This window comes from Coffea arabica, chromosome 10c (assembly GCF_036785885.1).
Source record: "Coffea arabica cultivar ET-39 chromosome 10c, Coffea Arabica ET-39 HiFi, whole genome shotgun sequence".
Lineage (NCBI taxonomy): Eukaryota > Viridiplantae > Streptophyta > Magnoliopsida > Gentianales > Rubiaceae > Coffea > Coffea arabica.
In genome coordinates, this window is record NC_092329.1 from 48,425,791 (window position 1) to 48,450,438 (window position 24,648).

Below are 24,648 nucleotides of genomic sequence, written 5' to 3' on the forward strand. Positions count from 1 at the left end.
GTGGCAAAGTGTATATATTCAAAATTAGAGATGGTAAAGTGTGACTACTCCAAAATTCGGGGGAGTCGTAATTTAATTAACCCCAAGAAATATATAGATCGAAACCTTTTGGAATTTTCCTACTACTATCAAAGGAACCTTCCAACAAAATTTTGTAGTAGCAGTGGTACTAGTCAACATCAAGATTACGAAGACGCGGAGCGTGTAAAATTATTGCTTTCGTGCAGACCAAAACGAGTCAAAGCAATTGCATTAGTATTAGACTTCATAAATAAACCCCTCCCCAGTCCCCAGTCCCCAGCAAACTCCAAGAAACTGCCCCTGAAAAGCACTTTTCCCTTTTCATCTTTTCATCGGGCTAAATCCCTTTTCTAGCATTCTTCCACCTGAATCAGAATCGGGCCAAATCAATCAACATGCATGAGGAAAAGAGTCCCAGAAAAATACCCTTTTTGCAAGGCTTTTTGTGCTTATTGGTGGTCTTGTTGGCATCTTTTCCTAGCTGTTCCTTTGCCGCCAGTCGCTCTTCTGCCACCAAAAAGAAGGCTTCTGCTTCCTCTGTGATTTTCCCTGTTAGCGGAAATGTTTATCCCAAGGGGTATGCCACAATTCTTTTGTGTTCTTTGTTTTTTTTTATTGTTTTTTAAAAACGAAATATTCATGTAATTTCATTAGTTATGATCAATCTTGACGCTCTTGCACCTTCTTGTTTATTACCGGAGAGTTTTTTATCCGATTGTTGTTCTTTTAAATTCTGTAATTTTAAATTAAACGATATATGCCGGTAATCTCGATAGTTATCATTCTGACATTCTCGTAGTTTCTGTATTTATGGATGGATGTTTTGGTAGGAGTTTTTTGTTCTTTCTTTTTTTATGATGAGATGAATGAGAGTTTGTGTTTGGGTTTCATCATGCAGTTGAAACTGTTGGGAAGAATCCTGATTTTTTTTTTTTTTAACTTTGACTTTGATCTAGTTTGAATTTCTTATGCAACTCCTATTAAGTCCATTTGTACTATTTCACACAGTTGTCTTTTAAATTAATTCAACCTGTATTTCCCAGTTAACTTTTTCTTGTAATCGGTAAATCATCAATTCCAGAATGCGTTACAGAGCTTTTCTAAATACAGTACGATTTCCTTGATCATATTGAGCTTCTCTTTTTTTTCACTTTTTTCTTTCTGTGGAAAATTTTGAATAAGTTTCCCCTTATCCTTACATAAGCAGGTCAATTTAGATTTGGAATTTAATCTCTGTATGTGTGTGCTAGCGCTTGCATTCATGCGTCATGAGCTTTCGCGTGCTTTCAGGATCATGATTTCATAGATGAGGGAATGAAGAGCTTAGGAAATTTTGGGGCATCATGGTCTTGTTAGTTAAATAATGATTAACAATGCCAGCATTAGTAGAATTTAGAATTGTCTGGTGATGGAATTTTGTGTCTGTTTAATTGGCAATGCTTTCAATAAGCTGTTCATATTGTGTGATGTGCAGCTATTATCAGGTGACAGTGAACATAGGCCAGCCTCCTAAACCTTATTTTCTAGATATAGACACTGGAAGTGACCTTACCTGGCTCCAGTGTGATGCACCTTGTGCCAAATGCACACCAGTAATTCTTTGTTGCCTCTGAACTTCTCATTGAAAATTTTTTGTACTTTTCAAACTTTGGGGCTTTTGCTGAACATAGATGCATTATCTCTCTATTTTTGCAGGCACCCCACAGTCCTTACAAACCCAACAAAAACCTTGTCACATGTAAAGATCCCTTATGTGTATCCCTTTACTGGCCTACAAGCCATCAATGTGAATCCTTAGACCAGTGTGACTATCAGGTTGAGTATGCTGATAGGGGTTCATCTCTCGGCGTGCTTGTCCAAGATTTGTTCCCCCTGAGATTCACTAATGGCAGCATTTCAGCACCTCGTCTGGCATTTGGGTAGGTAACTTACAAGATTATTTTACCTCGATGACTATTTCATTTCTTCATGTGACCTTAGATTCTAATATGCCCTTGTTATCACATTGAATTGGTTTTTCCTCTTGGGTGTAGTTCAAGATGTTTTTGTTCATGGGAAGTAAGACTAACTTTTTCCTTGTACATCGCATCTTGTCATCTTTTATTGTCTATTTGCAGCTGTGGTTACGATCAAGAAATTCCAGGTCCGAATCCGCCTTATACAGATGGAGTACTTGGCCTCGGCACTGGGAAGTCTAGCATTTTATCGCAATTGAATGGCCTGGGACTGACACGGAATGTAATTGGACACTGCCTCAGTGTTCAAGGTGGGGGATTTCTTTTCTTTGGTGATGATCTTGTTCCTTCTTCAGGAATTGTATGGACATCATTATCAAGCAACTCCCTCGAGTAAGATCTTGATAGCTTATAGTGCTATTGTAGCATTCTTTTCATGCTTAACTTTTACCCTTACATAGCCTGTTATCTCTTCAGGAAACACTACTCCGTGGGACCAGCAGACCTCTTTTTTGGCGGCCAGGCTTCAGGGGTTAAAGGCCAATCTATAGTTTTCGATAGTGGGAGTACTTATAATTACTTTAATTCCCAAGCTTACAATGCTGTAGTTTCTTTGGTGAGATGGACACTCAAAAATTTTCATGCTTTATTACGTATAATGCTGAAGCTAAATTTGAAGTACTGCTTTTCAGTTAAAAAAAGATATAAATGGGAGGAAACAGTTACAAGATGCTGTGGATGACAAGAGCCTTCCAATTTGCTGGAAAGCTCCAAAGCCTTTCAAATCAATTTTAGATGTCAAGAGCTATTTCAAACCATTAGCATTAGTGTTTACAAGTGCTAAAAATGTTCAATTTCAACTGCAACCTGAAGCGTATCTCATTGTCACGGTAAGCAGCCCTTCAGTATTCATTAAATCTGCGGACAAGTACAGGCTTAGGAAATATGTAACAGAAAGATGATTTTGTCTAATTCTTTTCAGAAACAAGGCAACGCATGCTTAGGTATCTTGAATGGTACTGAAGTTGGAATCGGAAAATTTAATGTGATTGGAGGTAAGCAAGTATGAAAAAGCAAATCATATCTTGTGGAAACCTCTTTAACTTTCTAACTTCAAATTTTCTATATCATAGACATTTCTCTGCAAGACAAGTTGGTGATTTACGACAATGAAAAGCAGCAGATTGGATGGGCTTCAGCGAATTGCAACAGGCTTCCCAAGTCCTGACCATGACATTGTCATTTTTACCTTTGACATTATCGGGGTGGAGGGGGCATTCTCACAAGAATTTTTTTTCTTCTTTATTTCAGTGTGGATCGTGATTACAGTGAAGGTTATTATCAGCCTTACTCTGCCAACTTCAACATTTTAGAAGGGAGTTGCCCTGCTACTTTGTGGTTACATTAGGAAGCAGACTAGCAAATAGAGTTAAAAACTTGCATAAAATGTAATTTCATGTTATTTGTTCACATAGAAATGACATAAAAGGATGGATAGCTGTTTGTTGTACAATGCTTCCTTGATGTAAATTCCATATACATGCAGAGTATATATATAAATATAGATTGGGTGCTACCCCTATACAAGAACATGTCAGTAACGTGTCTGAATGGCCCCATTGTATCTTGTTGCAGTTGAGTTAGATTTGTATATGCGGTATTCCAACCAAACCTTTCCTATGCTTCTTGTTTGAAGCAGAAATAAGATTAATGATGACTGAGGTACAAACACCTACTGTTGCTTTTCATCAAGGTTCGAATATAGATGTTTGTCTAGTACCTGCGATGGGCACAAGCAATCATAGAATCAGTTTGAATAGGGCACCGTCTAGGCAAACTTGAATACAAACTACCACAATGAGTAATTAAGAGCACGAATTAAACCTTGATGGGGGGAGGAGCAGTGAAATCTTAGCAGGGTTCAGGTCTTTAGGCCTTGGAAAATACTTCCACCTCCAATTATGGATTAGGTATGTTGTCGTGGAAGATTTCAGATGGATTAGGTTGGGGTGGGGGTTTTTGCTGACACTTTATTAACCTTTGCAGAATGAGGATCCACTTTTGGGTAATAATCATGAATGAGGTGATAACAATGGTCTCTGACTGCTTTTTGTACTAAACAGATAAAACGCAAGGGTTCAACATTATCCCACCTTGAGCCACAATGACATATCATTTCATGTTTCATCAGCTGTATCGGTCCAAGACTATCTTAGACAGGTTACTGGGAGAATAAATCATCTTAGGCCCAAAAGGGAAACCACAACTGGAAGTTGATGTTACAGGTAATGCCAAATTGCAGGAGTGTGAGAGATGGGGTTGGAGGGAGGAAGATATAGACTTACCCGAACTGAAGAAAACTGATCTGTAAAAGGCTACGATGAAATGTGATTTGTACACTGCAATTTCAATTAGTTTATAAGTCAGTGCAACAATAGTGTACGCTGAGGATATGGTGAATCATTTTAAAGAATGTATATAACCATAAGTGCAAAAGGGAAGAAAGAAAAATGACATACAAGCAATGCACTTCCTAATTTTAGGATTAACATTACCGAAAGAAAAAAGTCTGTAAAACAATTTATTGTTTTCTGCTTTACCCAGTATGATCTGTGCATACAAGATATAATGCAGCAGATAGACAAAGGCACAAAGCCAAGCAGTCCGAACTGTGACTTGAAATCCTAAGCACAAAATTTCTAGCCAATAAGATTTAAACATCGAGCATATCTTTAGTGGCATATCCAACCGTTGCAGGTACAAATGCCACAGGTAAGACCATCATTATCCAGAAAAATTTGCTATGGTGCTCTAAAAGTTTACAAGAAGGGGTACCAGATAATGACTAATCAGATTAACCAGTTCAACACACCGGGAAATCCAATTTGGATTATTGTAAGCATTCAAATCATGCAAAACAATTCATGATATTAATCGGTCTATTCCACCAATGACTTCCAAGATGTGTCCTCAACAACTTTCGAAGTACTTAAGTTTCAAATTTAACCTTATATTCTCAAATAATTTGCCTTTATAGTCTTACATATAAGATGCCAAGAAATAAGTTCCTCACTAATGTTTAATTCCAAACATAAGCTGCTGAGCAATTATAGATATCTCAATCAATAGACAGTGAAGTAATCTGAAATTTTGTGCAATCCAATGCTTGGGATATAATTTTGTTTACAGACATTTAAAGAACTAAGCATTTGATGTGACGGGCTAAAGCGAGAATTAATGTTCGAAATGATTGTTTCAGCACTTCTTACATTACATAATAGAATTGCTAATCAGAGAGTAAAAGGATGGGACTTAAATGGTCTATAGCTTCTTTCATTAGGATGAATTAGTAATTTCACCATCACTATGTTGCTCCATCCTTTTGTCCTCCATAATGACTTTCAGAAACAATTGATGGAAAATCATACAAATCCCAGATTTCCATCTTCTCAGGAATGATATTTACAAATAATCAAGCAATTTAGCAGATGCATCCTTGCTGGCTAGACTAAGTCTTGAATCAAAAACTACACAAAGCCAGAAACTGTTGCGTGCGAAAGAGACCTGCCTATAATTAGATGCTAACAGCATAAGCACATACTAATACTGAAAGACAAACACAAAAACACACTCGGAAAACAGAAGTGCCAGTTTTTCCGGATGGATAGACCCAGTTAAGACCTCAATGACTAGGTTTATAGGAAGGAAAGACTAGTTATGACTCAACCTTGAAATCGTCAACATTTCATGGTCATCCTCAACTTCGAACTCATTATGTATTTAACAAGTCAAAATTAATGCTTAAGAATGACTCGAAACTTGGACAGTGAAAATTGTCAGATAAAAAAGAAAACCAGTTTTAATGCTTGTGAAGATGAAGCAGGCAATGCAATCTTTCTTTGACCTTAAACCCCATGCAAGACTTGAAAAAATCATGCAAGCAGGCTCAGTCTCAGCATATTATGCTCTTCAGAAGGAACCAAGCCCCAATTATATGTGCAAGGAAAGTGTTCAGCTCATGATAAGTTGGAATCTACCTAATTAGTCCAACAGTAACAAGGAGAACAAGAAGAAATTACGTGCTATTTAAAGAACCGACAATAACAAGTTCTGGAAAGGAAATAGTTTGAATCAAAACAACATTCCCTAATTCTTTTTTCATTAAACAACTCTGTAATGACTCTTTCTTTCTAGAGAGATGAGTACTTCAATAAATCTGTTCCAAAACGTGCTCAACTTACTGATTTTTGAACTTGAACTGATTATAGAATATGCTAAGTTCATTGTTCAAGTTAACAAACATATCTTAATTATGTAGTAATACACCAAACATATGCTCCTTCGAAAAGAAAACCATGCCATCATTTCTACCAGTCACTTAGCAAATGAAAACCACATAATGTAAAGAAGCCTATTCCCAGAATATCATACATCTGTTAGGTTACTTACCAAATGACAACCACAAAATGTGAGGAGCCCATTCTTAGCATACCACATATCCCTCAGGTTCTATTCTCGAAATTTGAAGGAAATACACTGATCAGGTTTTGGAGAATATTGATCGCAGTCCTATAATATGCCTGACCTATAATATGCCTAGCCATCCTATAGATTGGCAATTCTATAAGCTTGTTTATTAATTTTTGCAAGGATAAGCCCCTTTATCCAATATAGACTGATAAAAAGGTATGCAGAGTAAAACCAAAAAGTACGAACTTTGGCTGATCATAAATATTGAATAGAGGACAATAACATGAAACTGGGACAAAAATAATAAATCAAATAATTATTAGGCACAAACATGTCAAGTTAACATGTAGAAGTTATTGAATTCAAAAAATAAAGATGGTTATGAAGTTCAAAGAATGACAAATTAGGTAAACCATACAGCTAGAACACATTGACAAAAACTACCTTTGCATGGCAAATCTTCGTGATAGCTTCGACGTGAAGGCTCTGCATTTCTTCAAGGGTATTGAGATCCAAGCCACCAATATCATCACCCTGAAAAAGAATACATGTATATCTCATCAGCCGATGAGAAGGCAAAAGTATACGAGTAATTTCTGTTAACCGGCCTGTTTGGAAACAATATAGTTACTGGAACTCCAAATACTCATGGCAAGGCGCCCATGAACCTAGAAATTACAATCTCAAGGGAAATACGCCAGTCTAATTATTTCTCTGATCAAATCAAAACAATGTACTAAGTAAACCCAGTTCAATGAAAAGAGGAAATTCAAATTATAAAGCATCAAATTCGAAAAGATAAGAGCCTAAAAACATGGGATATGAAAATTTTGTCCATTATCAATATCAATATATATAATCTCTTCTTCATCCAGAAATTTGATATTAATCAAAATGTTATTGTGCTTTGCTATTTCTTTAAGTCTCCTGACTTGTTTATGCCTTCTCCAGATATGCATGATCAAACTGTATGGACTCTAAATACTTCTGGGATCTTCACTACCAAATCTGCTATGAACAGTCTCAGATCCCAGGGACCAGCTGTGTATTGGTATAAGTTGGCATGGGGCAAGAACTATGTCCCTAGATTTGCTCTGATTCTCTGGTTAGCTAATAAAAGAAGGTTATATAGTGTAGATAGATTGGTGAAATAGGGGTTTCAGGTACCAAATGTTGATTGTGTTGTGCCATGAGGAATATGAAACATTTGACAGCCCGTTTTTGGTTGTGGAGAATCCCAGGTTGTGTGGCAGACGGCTCAAAGAATGTGTGCAGTGTGTAGAGAACATGTATATGAAGTATGAAGAGCAAGGAATGCAGGGGTTCTTTCAGCAAACTCTTCCTCTGCTAGGAGTGTAATGAATTCGAAGATTGACTCAGTCCAGCATGTGATTAAGGCTTGGGGGAAGATTCCTATTTCCAAGATTAATTTCAAGCTTTGCCTGGAATGGGGTCTCTCCTTGGACTTGCTTTGCAAAGTTTGTGTGTGCATTTTGCCTCTTTTTGTAAGTAGTGTACAGAATAGTATGTGGCCTTGTGTACATAGGGTTTTTACCCCTTGAGCGTAAGCTGTTTTGCTCATCTTCAATAAAAAATTATTCCATTTTGCTCAAAAAAAAAAGAAGTCTCCTTCTCCCAGAAAATCTGAAAACAATGATATTTTGAAAAAATTATCTTCTTCGGCTCAATCAACCGATCAAGTTCTTTTAATCAGAATGCAACATATGGTCAGAAGCAAACTGGGACCTAATTTTGAACCAATTCAGGACATGATTCTTGGGAACAACCAATTATGAGTCATTAACCAAGCATCCTATTGCATAAGCAAAAAATTTTCAACAGTTACCACTTGATGATAATTGTTGTTCCACATAGCAATAGAAATGCACTTGGTTATCAGCTTTGTACACACGCATTGAAGAAACTAAAATGGATTGCATCCATACTTGTTCATCTTTCTTTTTCTAAACAGTTCTGGAAAGCGTGGAGTCTATAGTAGCAAATATTAAAGATATGCTGTTATGTGTGATGCTTTACAAAGATTAAAAAGCATAGAAAAGGCAAACTACAAAGACTTATAGCTATTGGAATATGCAGTTATGTGTGGTGCTTTACAAAGATTAAAAAGCATACAAAAGGCAAACTACAAAGACTTATAGCTATTGGAATATAGAAATATTAGTAAGTTTACAGAGGTATATCCGCATATATAAAAAGCACATTTGTTTAAATGTTGGTTATGTCAAGAGTAAAGCACACGCAGACATCAACCCGGCCCTCGCAGAAAAGGATTTTGGTGGCTGTACATGCTTTCAGTTAGCTAGAGCCTGATAATTGTTTAAGGGGTTTTACTATCATTAAGCATGAGTTAGCATACCGTTATCCCATTTTGCATTCTTACAAAATTAACTTGAAAATTGACCAAGGATTGAAATTTACTATCTGATTAGCATATTATGAAGTAGCAACTCCTCTCCTAATGGTAGACCACCAATTAAGCCAAAAAGGAAACGAAAGAAACTGAAGAACAGAAATCTTATTTTCTTCATGCAAACACCCTCCTTCATTTCTTTCCGTGTTTTACTTTGACTGTACAAAAATCAGGCAGACAAATTTTATATCACTACCAGTATTCTTTTATTCTTTGATTATTTCTTCTGCTTGTCTAGGCTTGTTTATGCAGCATTAGAAACTCAAAACCATGTTTTATATATATATACATATAATCCATAGAAAAGTCACGAGGTACAAACAGGTTCCTAGTAGAAGCCACCTTAAACCTAACTGATTTGAACAATGTTCTTATCAAGATTTGACAAGGTTTGGGGAGGCATACCTTCAACCTTGAAACCAAACTCTCTAGTTCCTTGCACCTCTTCCTCTCCGTATCATAACAAGCTTTTAATTCTTCAAACCTACTTGCTTCTTCACTGTCTTCATTTCTGTCATTTTCCTCAAACTTTTGCTCCTTGTGGCCAATTGATAAAGAAGTTCCATTTGTAGTCATTCTTTCATCTTTCAACAATGTATCCTCGGTATCAGTACCTGACTTCCGCATCTTTGCAACTAAGATCCACATATTGGCAAGCTCATTCTCAAGATCCTTCTCACGTCGCTTGGCATCGTCAACTCGTTTTCGCAGTTCACTTTCTATTTTGTCTCTCTCAGTCAATGCTGCTACCAAAGAAGCTTCTCTTTGGTGCCTTGCATTGAGTTCTTGCTGTAATTCCTTGACAAGAAATCTGTCATCTGGCTTTCTTGAATTTGTATCAGGTTGAGTACTACTACTACCACCACTTAGCTTGAAGTCAACAGAAGCAGACCTCTGACAGCAGTTAGCATTACAAGTCTCTCTAGCAGCAGACAGCTTAGCAGTCAAATTGGCATTTTCATAGGATAACTTTGTAACTTCTTCAGCCAAGTTTCGGAGCTCAACTGCTGCAGCTGCAGCTAGTTCCTTCGCATAAGAAGCTTCCTCAGCTAGCTTTTGATTATGAACTTCAAGCCCATCCTTCTCTTCAATAATTTTCACCTTCTCTTGCTTCAGTGATTCTAGCTCAGCAGCCTAAGCCAGGAATAAGTTAAAGAAAACAGTGAACAACTTTAAGAAAAAGGTAATCAGAATATGTGGTAAAGAAGGCAGAAATAGCCAAACAAATAATCAAATATATGAGAAAGGTTACCAGCATTAGAAGCTGAGAATTCAAAAAGGCTCCTTGATTGCACTCTTTAGAGTCCTCACACATAAGTACTCTGTCCAAGCTAATCACACTGGTTGGTGTATTTTCATCAACAGTAGTTTCTTCATATGAATGACACCCATCCTTCCATCTAGTTTTAGATTCAGTAGACACTTCAAAACAAGTTCCGTGTGTAATCTCATCATTAACACTTTGTCGAGGAAAGTTGGAGCTTTTATTTGTTGATAATGAATCAAGCTGTTGCTTTAAAAGGAGGATGGTCTCATGCATCTCAGCATTCTCTGACATCTTATGAAGTTGAACCACTATGGTAAGAAACTAAGATGAACATGCGAAGAGAAATCAGGTTAAGAACAAAAATTTACCTTCAATTGCAATTGCTCCTGCAGTACCCTGTTATCTGCAGATTTAATCTTTACGAATAATTACACCACAACGTGATTAAGTTAGTTACATTTGACTCAGCACCAAACTGATTTTATGAAAGGAACAGTTGAACTACTGCAGACATACCTCAAGTTCAAAAGTTTTTTCATTTAGCTGTGTGGCAAGCTTAGACAAAGCCTACATGAAGGTAATTACGAAACCATGAAAGTTAGGTCAAACAACCAACATGGCACAAAATGAGGGTCACACAAACACAAAAATCCTAGCTAGCCCATGAGGTTCCTCCACATCTGGCAGACACAAGTTGTGAAGCTTGATAACCATGAGTTTGTATTTCACTAACCAGAATAAGCTTGTAATCTTCTATTGATTGTGTGTTTTATGGGCAGGACAATTAAATTATGCATAAATTAGTTTTGATATATTTCAGCTTATACTACCACAATTTCACTTAGCAATACATTATGCAACCAGTGAAGTGGTCAACAATATTTAGCAAGTAAAAAAGCATGATTAATGACAAAACAAGCTCTATCACCAATGAGATTAACCACGCACTGAAATGCAGATATCACATTGCACTTCTAACTAACTTCCTTCTATATTTTTCATGACATTAAAAAGCTGATTGACACACATTAAATTACTTCTCCTTTGATACTTTCACAAGTAATACTGTTGCACTTTCATCCTTCAAATACCAGCTTAAACTAATAATGAGAAAATGTCGAACGGTACGTGATGAATGAAGTGAGACTCTGACTGTATAAAAGCAGGACAAGCATTTCGGTTTAAAACTTCTTATCACTTTAATTAGATGAAATTACCCTCAAATTCCAATTTTCTGATAGGAGATAAGGGTGGGGCTATAATTTCATCATCTAAATTTTACAGCTGTTTAATGAGGCTACTAAAGTTAAAGACACCACTGCACCACCAAATGCTTTTTAGTTCATTACAGCTTGAAATGCATACAGCTAAATTATGCGCCAAGTGCTAGCTCAAATTAGGCAGCACATCTGGATTCAAGTAAAATCGAGCCCAAAAGTGAGCAGAAAGCTGGACAATATCTTATAAGAGACATTTAAAAGCAGTCATATAGATCTTTGTTAAGGTTTCTTTCAAAAGAAATTAAGTCAACTTTCCAAGATTGATAGTGGTTCTCAATTTAAATCAAATTCAGAGTGACAAATAAAGAAAGAAAGAAAGAAATTCCCAAGGCTAGTTCCGTTTCAGGGCCAAAAGATAGAGGCTTTCGAGAGCGTGCTTTAATCTTCAGCTCAAATCGCAACAAGGCTCCGTCCTTTCCATTACCTACTCCAATTCAGAATGGAGGATACACAACTAACAAATACCTAGAAAGCATTTACGACATATATGCCAACAGGTTTTAATGACAGTAGATTTTATCTGAGAACACCATTATTTACCTGAGTAAACAGATAAACACCGGGAGCAAGGCACTGAATATAGAAAACTACTGATCAAACTTCGATTTAAGAACATCTAACAAGAATGTGTGAAGAATATTGGATATCTGGTCATCGAACCAAAATTAAAAAGTGGCAAACATGGAGAATTGTAAGTTTCTCGTTGAGTTGCTCCATCAGCATAATTTCACCATTCAAAAATATTGGAAAAAATTACAGTGCTCTAGAGATATCCATGCATGTATATATAACCTTGACATAGTTACCTGAGACATTTCAATACTGCTTGAAGTATGGGGATTCACTTCAACTGATCCCGTCATACGTTGCTCAAGAATACGCATTTGAAATTTTTTTTCTCTAATTTCATCCTTTAATTTCTGCATGTGTTCCTAATGAATAACCAAAAAACTGGCAGCCAAGTTTAGAAGACACATTCTTTCTACCCAATCAAAAGAACAGAGTAAAGGAAGAAGCATAGATAAAAGTTAAGAAAGGACAAAGGATTATGAAATTTTAAGAACTGACCTGAACTTGCGAATCTTCGGGATTTTTACCTGCTTTTTCTGTTAGTCTTTTCAGAGAACTTGTACATAATGCCACTTCACCAGCTATCATCTTTACTTGTTCACGTAGAAGATCCATTTGATCAGTAATAGTGTTCCCAGTCTGTAGCGTGATACTTAGATTTTAAAAAACATAGATTGCACTCAAAAAAATTATGCAACAAAAACTACTCTCAAACTAGAAGTAGGAGCATCTTCTCAAAATTCACATATCCACTCTGGGAGCCTCTATCAGAAGCATGAATTAGCAGACAAAGACAAGTATAATAAAACTTTCTCACCGGCGGGAGTTGTCGTCCACCAGCAGCTGCAGTGAACAGGTCACCTGCTTGGGTTCTTTCAGGAAGAGAATCAACAACTGAAGCCTCATCCCCTCTCCTACTAACTGATTTTCTGCATCCATCCTTGACATCACCAAATGTAACTCTGTTCTGTGATGATCTGGATGAGGATGCAGGTGACCCACTAGTAGAACTGTCAAAATCATTTGCTGACAGCCCAACCAGATTCTCTGGCTTCTGCAAGGGCAAAGCAAGAGAGAGAAGTTTGAGTTCACTTTTCTATTTGTTGCGAGATTTTCATTTCCCCTCATAGTTTAATATTTCATTAGTCTAGGTCAACTGATAAGCCTTGTGTAATCTTGTCCATTCATTTCTCTGAATTTGGGTCTGCTGCTCAAAAATAAAATTTTGTGATCTATCTCATATAATGTCATTGCCAGACTATTTGTAACTTTCTCCCCATAATCAGCTAACCTTGAAATATCCAATCAAACATAGCAAATAAATTAAAAGTGCTGCTGAGATAATATCTTGCTCATAAGAGGTTATCTTTTTTATGAGATTTAGAATGCATGGATGTTTTATCGGATCCGCGGGCTTACAGGTTGAGTCCTGCCAATTCAAACCAGTTCGCGTAATTCTTACAACTTTTTGTTAAACTCATACAATTTGGGTGGAAACCTGAATTTTCACAACTAGTGAAGAAGAAATCTCAAAGAAATACAAAATGGTCTTCATACAAATCGTCTACTGCTACTTGGTAAACACTATTATTCACTTTCTGTTTAGACTGACAAGCATATTCACCTCCTCAGTACAGGCAGTAGAAGAGATACACAACTTACTTTTGAACCACTACGAAACAGATATGAAAGACCAAAGAGAAGAAGAAGAATTAAATATCCAATTGCATTAACCATCAAAATTGCGTTACGTTGCAACTTTAGCTTGAGAAAAAAAACAGAGAGAGTTGAATGACTTACTTTGACTTTAAACCAACCAAGCATCCCTCTTCTCCTGTTTCTTTTGTAATCTTTTACTAATTCATCAATGTTTGTGATATCACTTCTTCCATTGGCAGAAGCTTCAGAATCAGTGCTTCTTGTATCATCATCAATCACATACTCCCGTTTTCTATCTGGCAGGTATGCTAGCTGCATGAGTAATGCAAATAAGCAAGGCCCTGGTGTGAAAAGCTTATAGCAGATTCCAAGCTACATGCACAAAAGGAGCCATAGTCTATGTATCTCAAAGAAATCTGTCATCCGGCATCCAAGAGTCAAGTAATACGTGCATAATGATATGTCAATACCTCATCTTCCCCAAAAGAATGTGTTCGTCGGTGGCCAGGTCTTTCACGAATATTTGTCGGCAATGTATTTTTTGTGGAAACCAAGATTAGTTTAGTTAATCTTTGGATCCTTCCCATTAATGCTGCTTTGGCTTGTTCCTCCTCCTCCAATCTTGATTGTAACTTTACCTGTCCTGCTTCCAACTACAATACAAAAGGCTGCATCACAAAGAAAGCACGACAAAACTGCCACAAATTGATAATTCCAATACAAACAACCTCCACTGTCAATTGTAAACAGTTTTTCAACACAGAAGAAAATTACGAAAAACTGATGCACTTATGTCATGAAGCACAAGTGCTTCACAAACTTTCCCAAATTCTACAGTCAGTCTCTATGTACTATAACAATTTTGCCTGTCATTTTCCCTTAAATCATTTCTAATTTTGGACTTAAACAACCACAAGTTTGCCTTTTATTTATCATAGAATCACCCTTTTAGAACCAAATATATGTTACAAAAGCATATATGCAACAGAAGCACAAATATCAAAAAGACAGTACCAGGCCCTATGTATGATTCTATCCATGAAGTCATCAATGGTAAAGCAGAACATGCATTAGATGTTAAAACAGCATAAATAATTGAGTTATTTGAGAGTTACATTCTTCTATTTCATCTTTGGTGGTATTATAATGCTATTGCTAGTGTTCTTGAAAAACAGAGGCACAGCAATTGACTATTCAAACAGATATTCCTCGAATTTGAGTAGATATTAAGTGCCACTTGGGCCAAATTTGGAATCAGTAGTGACAATTCATGAGCATTAAGTCTGCTGAGTTTGCAACAGACAAGTGAAATCACATATAGTGAACCTATTATACAAGAACGATACTCCTTCCAACTGGAACAAACCTGTAGCTTCAAGTTAACCAGGTCTTCTTGGGTTGGAGCCATCAGACTTTTATTCTCCATCCCACGCTTAAGTTGCTGAAGCTCTTGTTTCAAACTGGAGATTTCCTTCTGATACTTTTTAATGAGAGACTTCTCATCCATAATCTGAAAAGACAAAATATACCAAAAGGGACTGCATCAGCAAAATAACAAACTATATATGGCAACAAAAGGAAAAGGAAGCAAATTAGCCCAGGTCACAGAAATTAGCTGTTAATTTTAGTTTAAAAGAAAAGATGACCTTGTTTTGAGAAGCCTTGATCTCCACATGCTTACTACGATGCGCAAATTTTAATGTATTGTGTGTTTCTTCGGAATTGCTAGATGCAGGTGTCACCGTGCAAATAAGCTACCAAAAGATTCAAAGAATGGATCAAAATCTTGAATAAACTAGGAGTAAAATATAGCAACTACCAATATTTGTACTTCCTAAAAGAGCCAAGCCACTTATAGGCATTTTATCTGCTTGTTTATACTTAAAGGTGGAATTTCTTAGGCTTGCAAAACTTACAGAAACTCGACCATGCCCACTAAGTGATGACTGCAATAAACGCGTAAGTTTTGAATCTCGATAGGGAATATGAGTAGCCTTTCCATCTGTAAGTTTGGAAATGACCTGGGACAAACAGAGCAGACAAGTCACAACATTTGGGCCAAACAAGCACCGTTTCATAGTCTTTAAACAACTTAGCAGTAAATTTCCTTCAAGATATCAACCTTCAGAACCTATCACATTGAGCAGCCTTTGCAATCCTAATCACAACATGATGGTACATCGAACAACGAATTTTGTTTACTAATTCTATGTTCTGGGAAATTCAAGAATCTATAAACAAATACATAAGCAACAGAATAGAAGCAAGCATGGAGGAGCACCAATTTACCGTGCCAAGAGTGAGTAAGCTTTTGTTTATGTAAGAACCTTCTTTTCTCCTCAAACCAGTAGTCTCTGTTTTAGAACTTTCAGATCCTGCCAAGTCAATTAAGTGCTACAAAGGAAACTTGAGTACCAATGCTCCTGAAACTATGCTGGAAAATCTGATCCAAACGAAAAGGCAATGAAAACAGTAAAAGATTGGTGAACATACTAATTGTGATAATTTGACATTTTCCTCTTGATTTTCTGCACATGGACTGCTTTCAATAGTCTGCCAAACAGATGAACTCATTATATCTTACTGAAAACTTTAACACCGCATTAAAGAACCAGAACAATTAATAAAACAACTGTAAACAACATCACTAATATGGAAATTCCAAATAAAAAAATTTATTGTTTTGTGTGTAACAAAATGCTTAATGCTTTGTGAAGTTTGGCATGATTAATTCAAATGCTTAACTTGAATCTAAGTTTTGTTTCCAAAATAAGCCTTTTCATTTACATTAGATCATATAGCACAAGCAGAGATTCTAAGATGAACTACGGCCTAGAATAATTGCTTTATAATCCTCTCTTTTTGAAAAGAACATTTATCTTCTTCAGAGTTGTTATAAATGTAAAGCACATACGTTGGCAGTTTAAAATTCGGGATTGTGCCCTCTTAAAATATTTAGGAACATTAATTGTACAAAATGTTTTTGCACTAAGCAATAAGCAGACAGGCCAATGATTAGCTGCCTTTTTGTTTACTGGTCAAGATGAATTTTATTACTCAGGCATCAAGAGATGAAACCTATAAAAGACCAAGTATTAAGCTTGAGAAGCCAAGATATACTCTTCAACAGCTCATGCAGAAAGAAGGAATTTCAGGATATTTCTCATGAATTAAAAACAAATGTTTTTCAAAAAAGATTATATGTAACAAGATTGACAACTAATTTTGCAGTCTTTGATAAAAATAGAGAGAAAATGAAGCATTTCTCACTATCTTTGACTCTCTTTCCATATATGATATCCCTGACAGTGACTTCTATTGGTCACATAACTTGACCCATAGGACAAGATTTGTAGTTTGATACCAAGTGTTTCCATTTCTCCACTGATTTCAAGACTATCAGTTAAATCAGTAAAGAAATAAGCAAGTATTTAGGTAGACAGATGCAAAATTCATTAGGTAATGAAGGTGGTCCTAAAAGGATGAAGAAACTGCAAAATCGAAAAGCTTGTCATTTCATGTAATAGCAATTCAAACTGAAAAGAGGTTTTCTGACAGCTTCCATCCTCATTTGACCAAAATTTAGGTTGCAAGTGAGTTTTCAACTTTTAAGGCTAGGTTTTAAGGTTAGAACTATTTAAAGTAATCTGATCAAGTATCCAGAAGCTTAATCAGGTTATTTTGTAGTGGTAAATTTATGGGTTTGGTAATAATAACTTATAAATGGCTTGGTAGGCAATATTGCTATGGTTTTTAATTAGTGTAACTATGTGAATAGGAGAAGTTTATGAAATATTTTCATTAAGCGTCAACATTGAGAGGGTGAACAACGTTGTCATAACCACTTCCACTTTACAAAAACATCTTGGTAAATCCCCACTTTTAGGACATGTTGTAATCTCCACTTGCAGGCTGTATGTAGAAACATAATTATGCTTGAGAGGCTATTGATAAAATATCAAATTAACTGGACTATGTGTCTAGCAGTTGCAACTTGTCTTTAATTGATAATATCATGCAACAATGACATATGAAGCAAGATAGCCTAATAGAGCAATGCATTGGTCACTGTCAAGTAAAGAAAGGTAAGCATGATTCAGTTTAAGCGCATGTAAGAGAAAATTACTACCAAAGTGAATATTGTGTGGCTCCGGCTGCTAAGTAAATTAAAGTTGTTAGAGCCCACATGCCTGTGCTCTGCATCAACATCATAAAACCATGTTTAAGATATGTTTAGTCAACCAACCTTGGACCTAGAGAAGTTAACAATGGTATAAAAAAACAAACACAAAAAATTCAAAATCCAATAACATCAATAAGCAGTGACCATTATTAAATGCTGAATATACTAATCGAGTTCAAAGTCAAAGAGAGAATGCATTATGTGCCTCAATAAGCAAATCATGTATCAAAAATTCTGATCAACTGAATAGGAAATTTAGTCAAATACCTTCTCCAGCAGCAATCAACGAAAGAGCATGAGCAGGGGACAAGACTACCTCTTCCTTTATTCCCTCGACAAAGGTTCCCTGTAAAATGGCACCTTCAATCTGATTTATTGTCTGAAGAGCCAAAAGATTTGCTAAAAAGGCAGCTATTCAAATGAATAACATCATCACTGGTTTTGGAAGTCACACTAAGAAATTTAGTTCGTATTGACATAAATTGAATAAGAAAAGATGCAACAAAAATTTTGTCAAACAAAGCTAAAATGGCCAAACCCCAAATATCATGCCACCACTTGATTTCAGATCTGTTTAGGATTGAATAATGGCGATTCAATTTCACCGTGTGGCTTGTAAGACTGGCTAATATTAGGCCAGCTGGCTAGTTTTGTCTTTTATTTTATCACTGCTGCACAAACCAAAATATTTGCAATTAAATTTGACCTCAAGGAGATCACCAATAGCCTTTAATCAACACAACGAACGAGAGCTATCACAGATCCAACATAGTGGGCGAATTGTCTCTCTTCCTGAAACTTTCAGACATATCCAGTGAACCCATCCACTTTATTTCAAGTGCACTCGAAATCAAATTATTCCTACCATAAGAAGGAAGTATTATACATACATTTAAGTCTTCATACTATCAACAACTTTCAGCAAGGTTATAAAGAAGAAACCTTTGCCAAATTTTTTTTTTTTTTTTTTTGTTAGTTCTCTCTAATTCTCAATGCAGCATTCTATGCCAAGTTGCAACCAGTTTACCCATCCCCTCCTCTTATCTTGATTATTAAATGTGGCAGGAACCAACACCATGCCCCTTCCCCAACATCAGAATAGTTTTTGGTTTACTTTTCTCCTTCCGAGGCTGTGATAAAGCTAGCATTAAATCGATTGGTAGATCAATAATTACAGAAGGATAGATGAATAAAAAAGCAAGAGGTAGACATCCTTTGCAAAAGATTATGGTTCATGCAACTTTAACCTACCAAAGATATGCAGCTCAAAATTACTAACAACCAATGAGGCCTTAACATCACATTATTTTGAATCTGAAACAATAAAATAGTGCATTATGCAGTCTTCAGATTGCACATTCCATAGCATAAGGAGTATTTCACATATGATAAATTCTCAATAACCTTCATCATAACTGGAACTTAAACTTTCTCAAACATCCACTTAAATAAAAATAGCAGTGAAGTAACATAAAGTATAGAAGAATATAAATTAGTACACAAGTGCCTCATCCTTTAATAACTATTTGAGAATAGCATAAAAAGTACATGCACATGTAATTAACACAAACCTGGGTATCCTCTCTTATTCTTAAATTCTGCCCTGTTGGATCAAGTAAGTCATTGATGACCTAAATTCCAAGAAAGAAATGAACAGCAAAATATGATTTACAATAATGATAGATGCTTCTTCAATTGGCACTAAGAATGAAAAAAACCCAAACTGAAAAAACTAGTATTTCAAGGTTCTGATAATGTAAACATGTGAAAAATGAAATCATAAGCAACAAACTAGTCCAATATTAAATTTAGGAATTCCATCATATGGAATATTCACATATCTTTTGAATACCTAAAGGCATAAACACAAAAGAAATAAAACCTTCTTGTGACACTTCCCCTCATAATCTAAAAACCGTTAAGGAGAAAAACAAAAGGTTACCTAACAAATAAAATTACAAAATTCACATTCAAATACAACCATGTCATCTATACCATGAAAGAACTGGTTTCAAAAAACAGACTCATTGTAGATCATCTCAAACAAAAGCAACTTCCTGAAAAGCATATTGTGCTTAGACAATGATCTTAAAAATGTACTACAAGGGAGTATTAGCTACAACTAGAATTCAAGGCCTGTAGGATGTTTAAGAGGCAATTATAGAAAAGCACTCCATGAACAATAAGTTGCACTTTGTATCTCTCTTTTCTGGGAAAAGTTACCAACAAATTAGACAACCATGTTAGTTTTTGAATCTGATGGTACAGTATGTGCTTCTAAACTTTGGAGAGAGTTTTTAAGGTGCATAATGATTGGTAAATACAGGTCAACTAGGAAAGAAAAGCAATACAGAACCACCACAGATTGAAAAACACAACATCGCTTTCTAACTAGAAGAATATTTTGGTCAAGTTGGTTGTATTTACTTCGGTTTTCATATGGAAATTTGATTTCAGTTATTAAGTTTCACTGACACTCGGAGACACTCTTTTTGGTGAGTGGAGATGAATATTCAGGCAGATAAATAAAAGCCAATCAAGCCACCTGCAAAGAAAGTTATAGGATGGAACTCACCTCATTATAGATTTCTAGGTAAGAAACGCGGAGAAGAAACTCTCGCCCTGGTGTCTAATAAAGACATAAAAAGTGGATCAAAAGCTGGAAAGAGCACTTTCCAAGAAATGACATGAAAGGCTTGATTGCTGTTCTCTTTCCCAAAAAAGAGGGAATAGAAAGTACCTCTTGAATAATTCCAAAGACATCCTTCACTGCCAAAGGAATTATCCCCGGTGACTTTTGCTCCCCCTGAGAAATTTCACATAAAACAAAAACATTTACTACAATGGGAGAGCAGAAAAAATTTCTCAAGCAAGGCATTTCCCGAATTTTTTCCTGTAGACCCAATGAAGTATAACCTCCAATGTATCTCCTATACAAGGCACCAGTATGCAGATGCAGCAGCGAAGATTGAAAAGTTGAACAGCAGGTGTTAATGTCTTGTCAGTGAAACTGAACAAAGGGATCTAACTAGATATAATATTCTTGTATATTAACTCACTGGTAGTTAAAATTGTGGCCTATATAGATATTTCTGTGAGGACAATTAAGTTGAATTATGCATGTAATTTTCTAATGGCCCCAATAACAGTATACAGTTTATATGATATAGAAATAACAAAAATATGCACTGCACTCAAGTGCAAGTTACATGAAATAGCCGAACTAAAGGAACATTTTAACTTTGTCTATAGTACCTCAACATCATTGTTGAAGCTTGATATATTTTGTTCCTTTTAAGTTGAAGAATTTTCCATGAAGCATAGTTGTATGTGAAGTTTTTCAGATAACTAAAAAGTAGGAATTCTAGATGGAGTTGCACTAGAAGAAGAAATAAAACAAATGGTACTAGAAATCAGCGCTTTTGTCAGCTTAGTATTGACCATGTCAATGCTTTTCCCAGAGAAAGCACCAGAAAACTGAATGGGAAAATAGAACCCAGCTTTGTATACTAACCTACTCATTCCTTCAAAGGAACATCAGATTATACTTAAGGGATTTTCACATGTACAAAGGAGTTATTAGGTTGGTCCCATATTTGACTCCATATCATATCCAAGACTCCAGAAACGCCTTGACCATAGTACACTATGTTGATATGCAGAGGCTATCATCAATGTTTTCGTTCTCAAATTTGATTATGACTGACTCAGGGTTTGAGGTACAAAGGCTAAACTCCATAAATTCGATTTTTCAATGAAGGGCCTTGTTGGAGATGGAGTTTTGGAGTTCAAGGAGCAACGTCCCCCTACTGGGCAAAGGCAAACTACATGAAAATAGCAATTGGGCATTAAAAAAAACTAAATTCAACACTTGACAAGAAGCTATTCAGCCCTAAATATTGTGAAAGGTTAGAATCACGCTTTTCAGCAGCAAAAGTGGCATGATGAGGATCATATATTGTAGGTTCATGCTCTTATAACCAGCACTTAAGAGGATACATTGGAGATTCAAAAAAAAAAATATTTATAATTCTCAACAACCATTTCAGTTCACTAGATGTCCGAAGTTTAGATTCTCCTTTCCCAACCAAGGGAGACTTTGAACTTCATCATATCAATCTCCAACCGCAGCCATGCCAGTCCTCTTCGAGTCTCACACTCCAAAAGTATTGCATAAGCAAAATGTCCATTATCATCATCAATCATCTCAGCTTACTATTGCCTGCAGTAATTGATAACCATGATAGCTGGAAATCTTGTTACCAAGGCACATCCTTCTAGAAGATTATTAACAATTGTTCCTAGGCACGTCATTGGTCGTATCTTATCCAGATCCTACCTAGGCCGATCAAGTGTTCCATGTTTGAGTCTAAATTATCAAATCGAAACCCTACTTGGACCCAAACACTAAACCTAGACCCTCCCCAAACCGATATTTATTGATAATATTTCCAGCAAATATAATTAATTAGTTACAGTTATTTATGCTTTTAGTTCATATTTCTTGCATGCAACAATCTTGGATGTTAATTTTGCTACTTTGAAAATGATAATTAAATTGTGTTCACATTATCTTTGAAATCCATATTTATTATTGTTTGCAATTTGTAATTTTTAAATGCACATTATAAAAATAACCATGGATATCCATTACGTAGCAAAGCCCTCAAGGATCTAGGTCTGAGTCTTCTTTTGCAAACTCATGAGGGTCTCGATATGGGTTTGGGCATGAATAAATTTAGGGGGTCAGAATCTGAAATTAGTAGATACAGCTCAACCCTACCCATTGAGATGACTAATTGCTCCTTACTATATTCTTACAGCATATTAGTATCAAATTCCAGTAGTATGCAATTGAATATTGTTAAGAGAATATAAGTATTCCTGTAGATAATAAATTAGTAAGAATATTTTTGTAAATAGTTTATTAGATTTGTACTCCTATAAATACTAGTTGGTCACTCGTAATATGGTGACTAGATGTTTTTCTCCCAAAATACTTGTTGTCATGGTGTCAGAGCAAAAGTCCTAGGGTTAGGGGTTAAACATCGAGCAAAAGTTCTGTTCGTCGCGCACCATTTTTACGCGATACTGTTCATGGCACTGTTCAACAGAGGGGGCACTGTTCATCACTGCACGCTACTGTTCAAAAAATATTGTTCGGCGTACTGTTCAAAAGTACTATTTAAAAATACTGTTCATGCATAACTGTTCAAAGATGCTGTTCATCGGGTACTGTTCATCACGAATTTTGACTTTTTTTTGTTTGAAGTGCTATTCGCTATGATTAAAAATTTATCAAAAAGTGTCAGAAGTAGAGGAGGTTGTGAAGGTCGAGGCAACCGTGAGTGCACTCATTGTGGTTTGAAGAATCACAATCGTGATACTTGTTGGGATTTAGTTGGAAAACCTCCTCGGTTTGCTAATGCGGTTATCACTGACCAAGTTGAATCAAGTTCTTCAACACAAGGGTCCCAGAAGACTATTACCATATCCGAAGAAGATTATGTTAAATTCCTACAGTACCAAGTTACAAATCACGCATCTCTTCCCTCCGCTTCTTTAGCACAAAAAGATAATGACTCATGGATTATTGACTCCGGGGCTACTAATCATATGTCAGGTACCTCTAAAAATTTTTCTAACTTTCAAGAGTCTACTTCATTTCCTCATGTTACTTTAGCTGATGGATCTACCACTAAAGTTAAAGCACTAGGCACTGTAGAAATTAATCCATTTCTTCCGCTGTCTTCTGTTCTTTACGTACCCAATTTGCCCTTTAATCTAATGTCTGTTAATAAGCTCACTAAATCTCTACAGTGTTCAATTACTTTTTATCCTGATTCTGTTGTCATTCAGGATTTGAAAACACAGAGGACGATTGGTGGAGGGCATGAGCATAATGGTCTTTATTTTCTCAACTCCAATAGTCCGATTACGTGTTCTGCTACTGTTTCTCCTCTTGAAATTCACTGTCATTTGGGTCATCCGTCTCTACAAAATTTGAAAAAGTTGGTTCCTACTTTGAATCAGTTGTCTTCGTTAGAATGTGAATCTTGTCAGTTAGGAAAGCATCATCATGTTTCTTTTGCTCCTAGAGTCAATAAACGAGTTTCTGAACCCTTTTTGTTAGTTCATTCTGATGTTTGGAGTTCTAGTCGAGTCACTTCAAAGCTAGGTTTTAAATATTTTGTAATTTTTGTTGATGATTTTTTCAGAGTTACATGGCTTTATTTAATGAAAGATCATTCAGAACTATATTTCATTTTTTGTGCATTTGTTACAGAAATAAAAAATCAATTTGGTGTGCCTGTACGTATACTTCGCAATGATAATGCGAAGGAATATTTTTCCACTCCATTTAATACCTTTATGACGAAATCTGGTATTATTCATCAGTCCTCTTGTCCTCACACTCCACAATAGAATGGAGTTGCTAAAAGAAAACTTGGACATTTAATCGAGGTTGTTCGAATACTTTTGTTGCACATGAATGTGCCCAAACAATTTTGGAATGATGCAGTTCTAACAATTTTTGAATGTGCCCAAACAATTTTGGAATGTGCCCACATTAATCGCATGCCATCTAATATTCTTGGAGGTCAATTACCTCACTCCATTCTTTTTCCTCATGAACCTGTGTTTAAATTACCTCCTCGCATTTTTGGATGTGTGTGCTTTGTTCATCAACTTGCTCCTGAGGTGAATAAATTAGATCCTCGTGCTATTAAGTGTATTTTCTTAGGATACGTACGAGCGCAAAAGGGATACAGATGTTACAGTCCAATTTTAAATCGATCTTTTATTTGTGC

The 24,648-nt window shown here is 36.0% G+C and overlaps 2 protein-coding genes across 7 annotated transcripts in view; one reads left to right on the plus strand and one right to left on the minus strand.

The window, feature by feature from the left end:
- Positions 1–234: 234 nt before the first annotated feature.
- Positions 235–3,568, plus strand: LOC113714623 (aspartic proteinase Asp1-like). Its single transcript, XM_027238559.2, has 9 exons — positions 235–598; positions 1,496–1,613; positions 1,717–1,940; positions 2,139–2,369; positions 2,454–2,592; positions 2,669–2,866; positions 2,959–3,031; positions 3,110–3,197; positions 3,288–3,568. The coding sequence occupies exons 1-9, from the start codon at positions 417–419 to the stop codon at positions 3,382–3,384; spliced, it is 1,350 nt and encodes a 449-aa protein (XP_027094360.1). The 5' UTR covers positions 235–416; the 3' UTR covers positions 3,385–3,568.
- LOC113714622 (kinesin-like protein KIN-7E, chloroplastic) overlaps positions 3,401–24,648 on the minus strand; it is a 28,049-nt gene continuing 6,801 nt past the window's right edge. For 4 of the 6 annotated variants that reach the window (XM_027238558.2, XM_072068427.1, XM_072068429.1 and 1 more), the window contains 22 exons: positions 20,577–20,642; positions 20,412–20,465; positions 19,408–19,467; positions 18,104–18,182; positions 17,783–17,850; positions 16,147–16,206; positions 15,943–16,047; positions 15,570–15,674; positions 15,300–15,407; positions 15,020–15,163; positions 14,124–14,306; positions 13,795–13,965; positions 12,812–13,048; positions 12,493–12,633; positions 12,231–12,356; positions 10,661–10,711; positions 10,513–10,560; positions 10,130–10,435; positions 9,283–10,011; positions 6,891–6,980; positions 4,322–4,375; positions 3,401–3,756 (listed from right to left, as the gene is read on the minus strand). In XM_027238558.2, the coding sequence (XP_027094359.2) occupies positions 4,352–4,375; positions 6,891–6,980; positions 9,283–10,011; positions 10,130–10,435; positions 10,513–10,560; positions 10,661–10,711; positions 12,231–12,356; positions 12,493–12,633; positions 12,812–13,048; positions 13,795–13,965; positions 14,124–14,306; positions 15,020–15,163; positions 15,300–15,407; positions 15,570–15,674; positions 15,943–16,047; positions 16,147–16,206; positions 17,783–17,850; positions 18,104–18,182; positions 19,408–19,467; positions 20,412–20,465; positions 20,577–20,642 (2,955 nt within the window). In that variant the 3' untranslated portion in view covers positions 3,401–3,756; positions 4,322–4,351. The remainder of the gene's footprint in view (positions 3,757–4,321; positions 4,376–6,890; positions 6,981–9,282; positions 10,012–10,129; positions 10,436–10,512; positions 10,561–10,660; positions 10,712–12,230; positions 12,357–12,492; positions 12,634–12,811; positions 13,049–13,794; positions 13,966–14,123; positions 14,307–15,019; positions 15,164–15,299; positions 15,408–15,569; positions 15,675–15,942; positions 16,048–16,146; positions 16,207–17,782; positions 17,851–18,103; positions 18,183–19,407; positions 19,468–20,411; positions 20,466–20,576; positions 20,643–24,648) is intronic. The other 2 variants (XM_072068426.1, XM_072068430.1) reach the window with 1 other exon arrangement.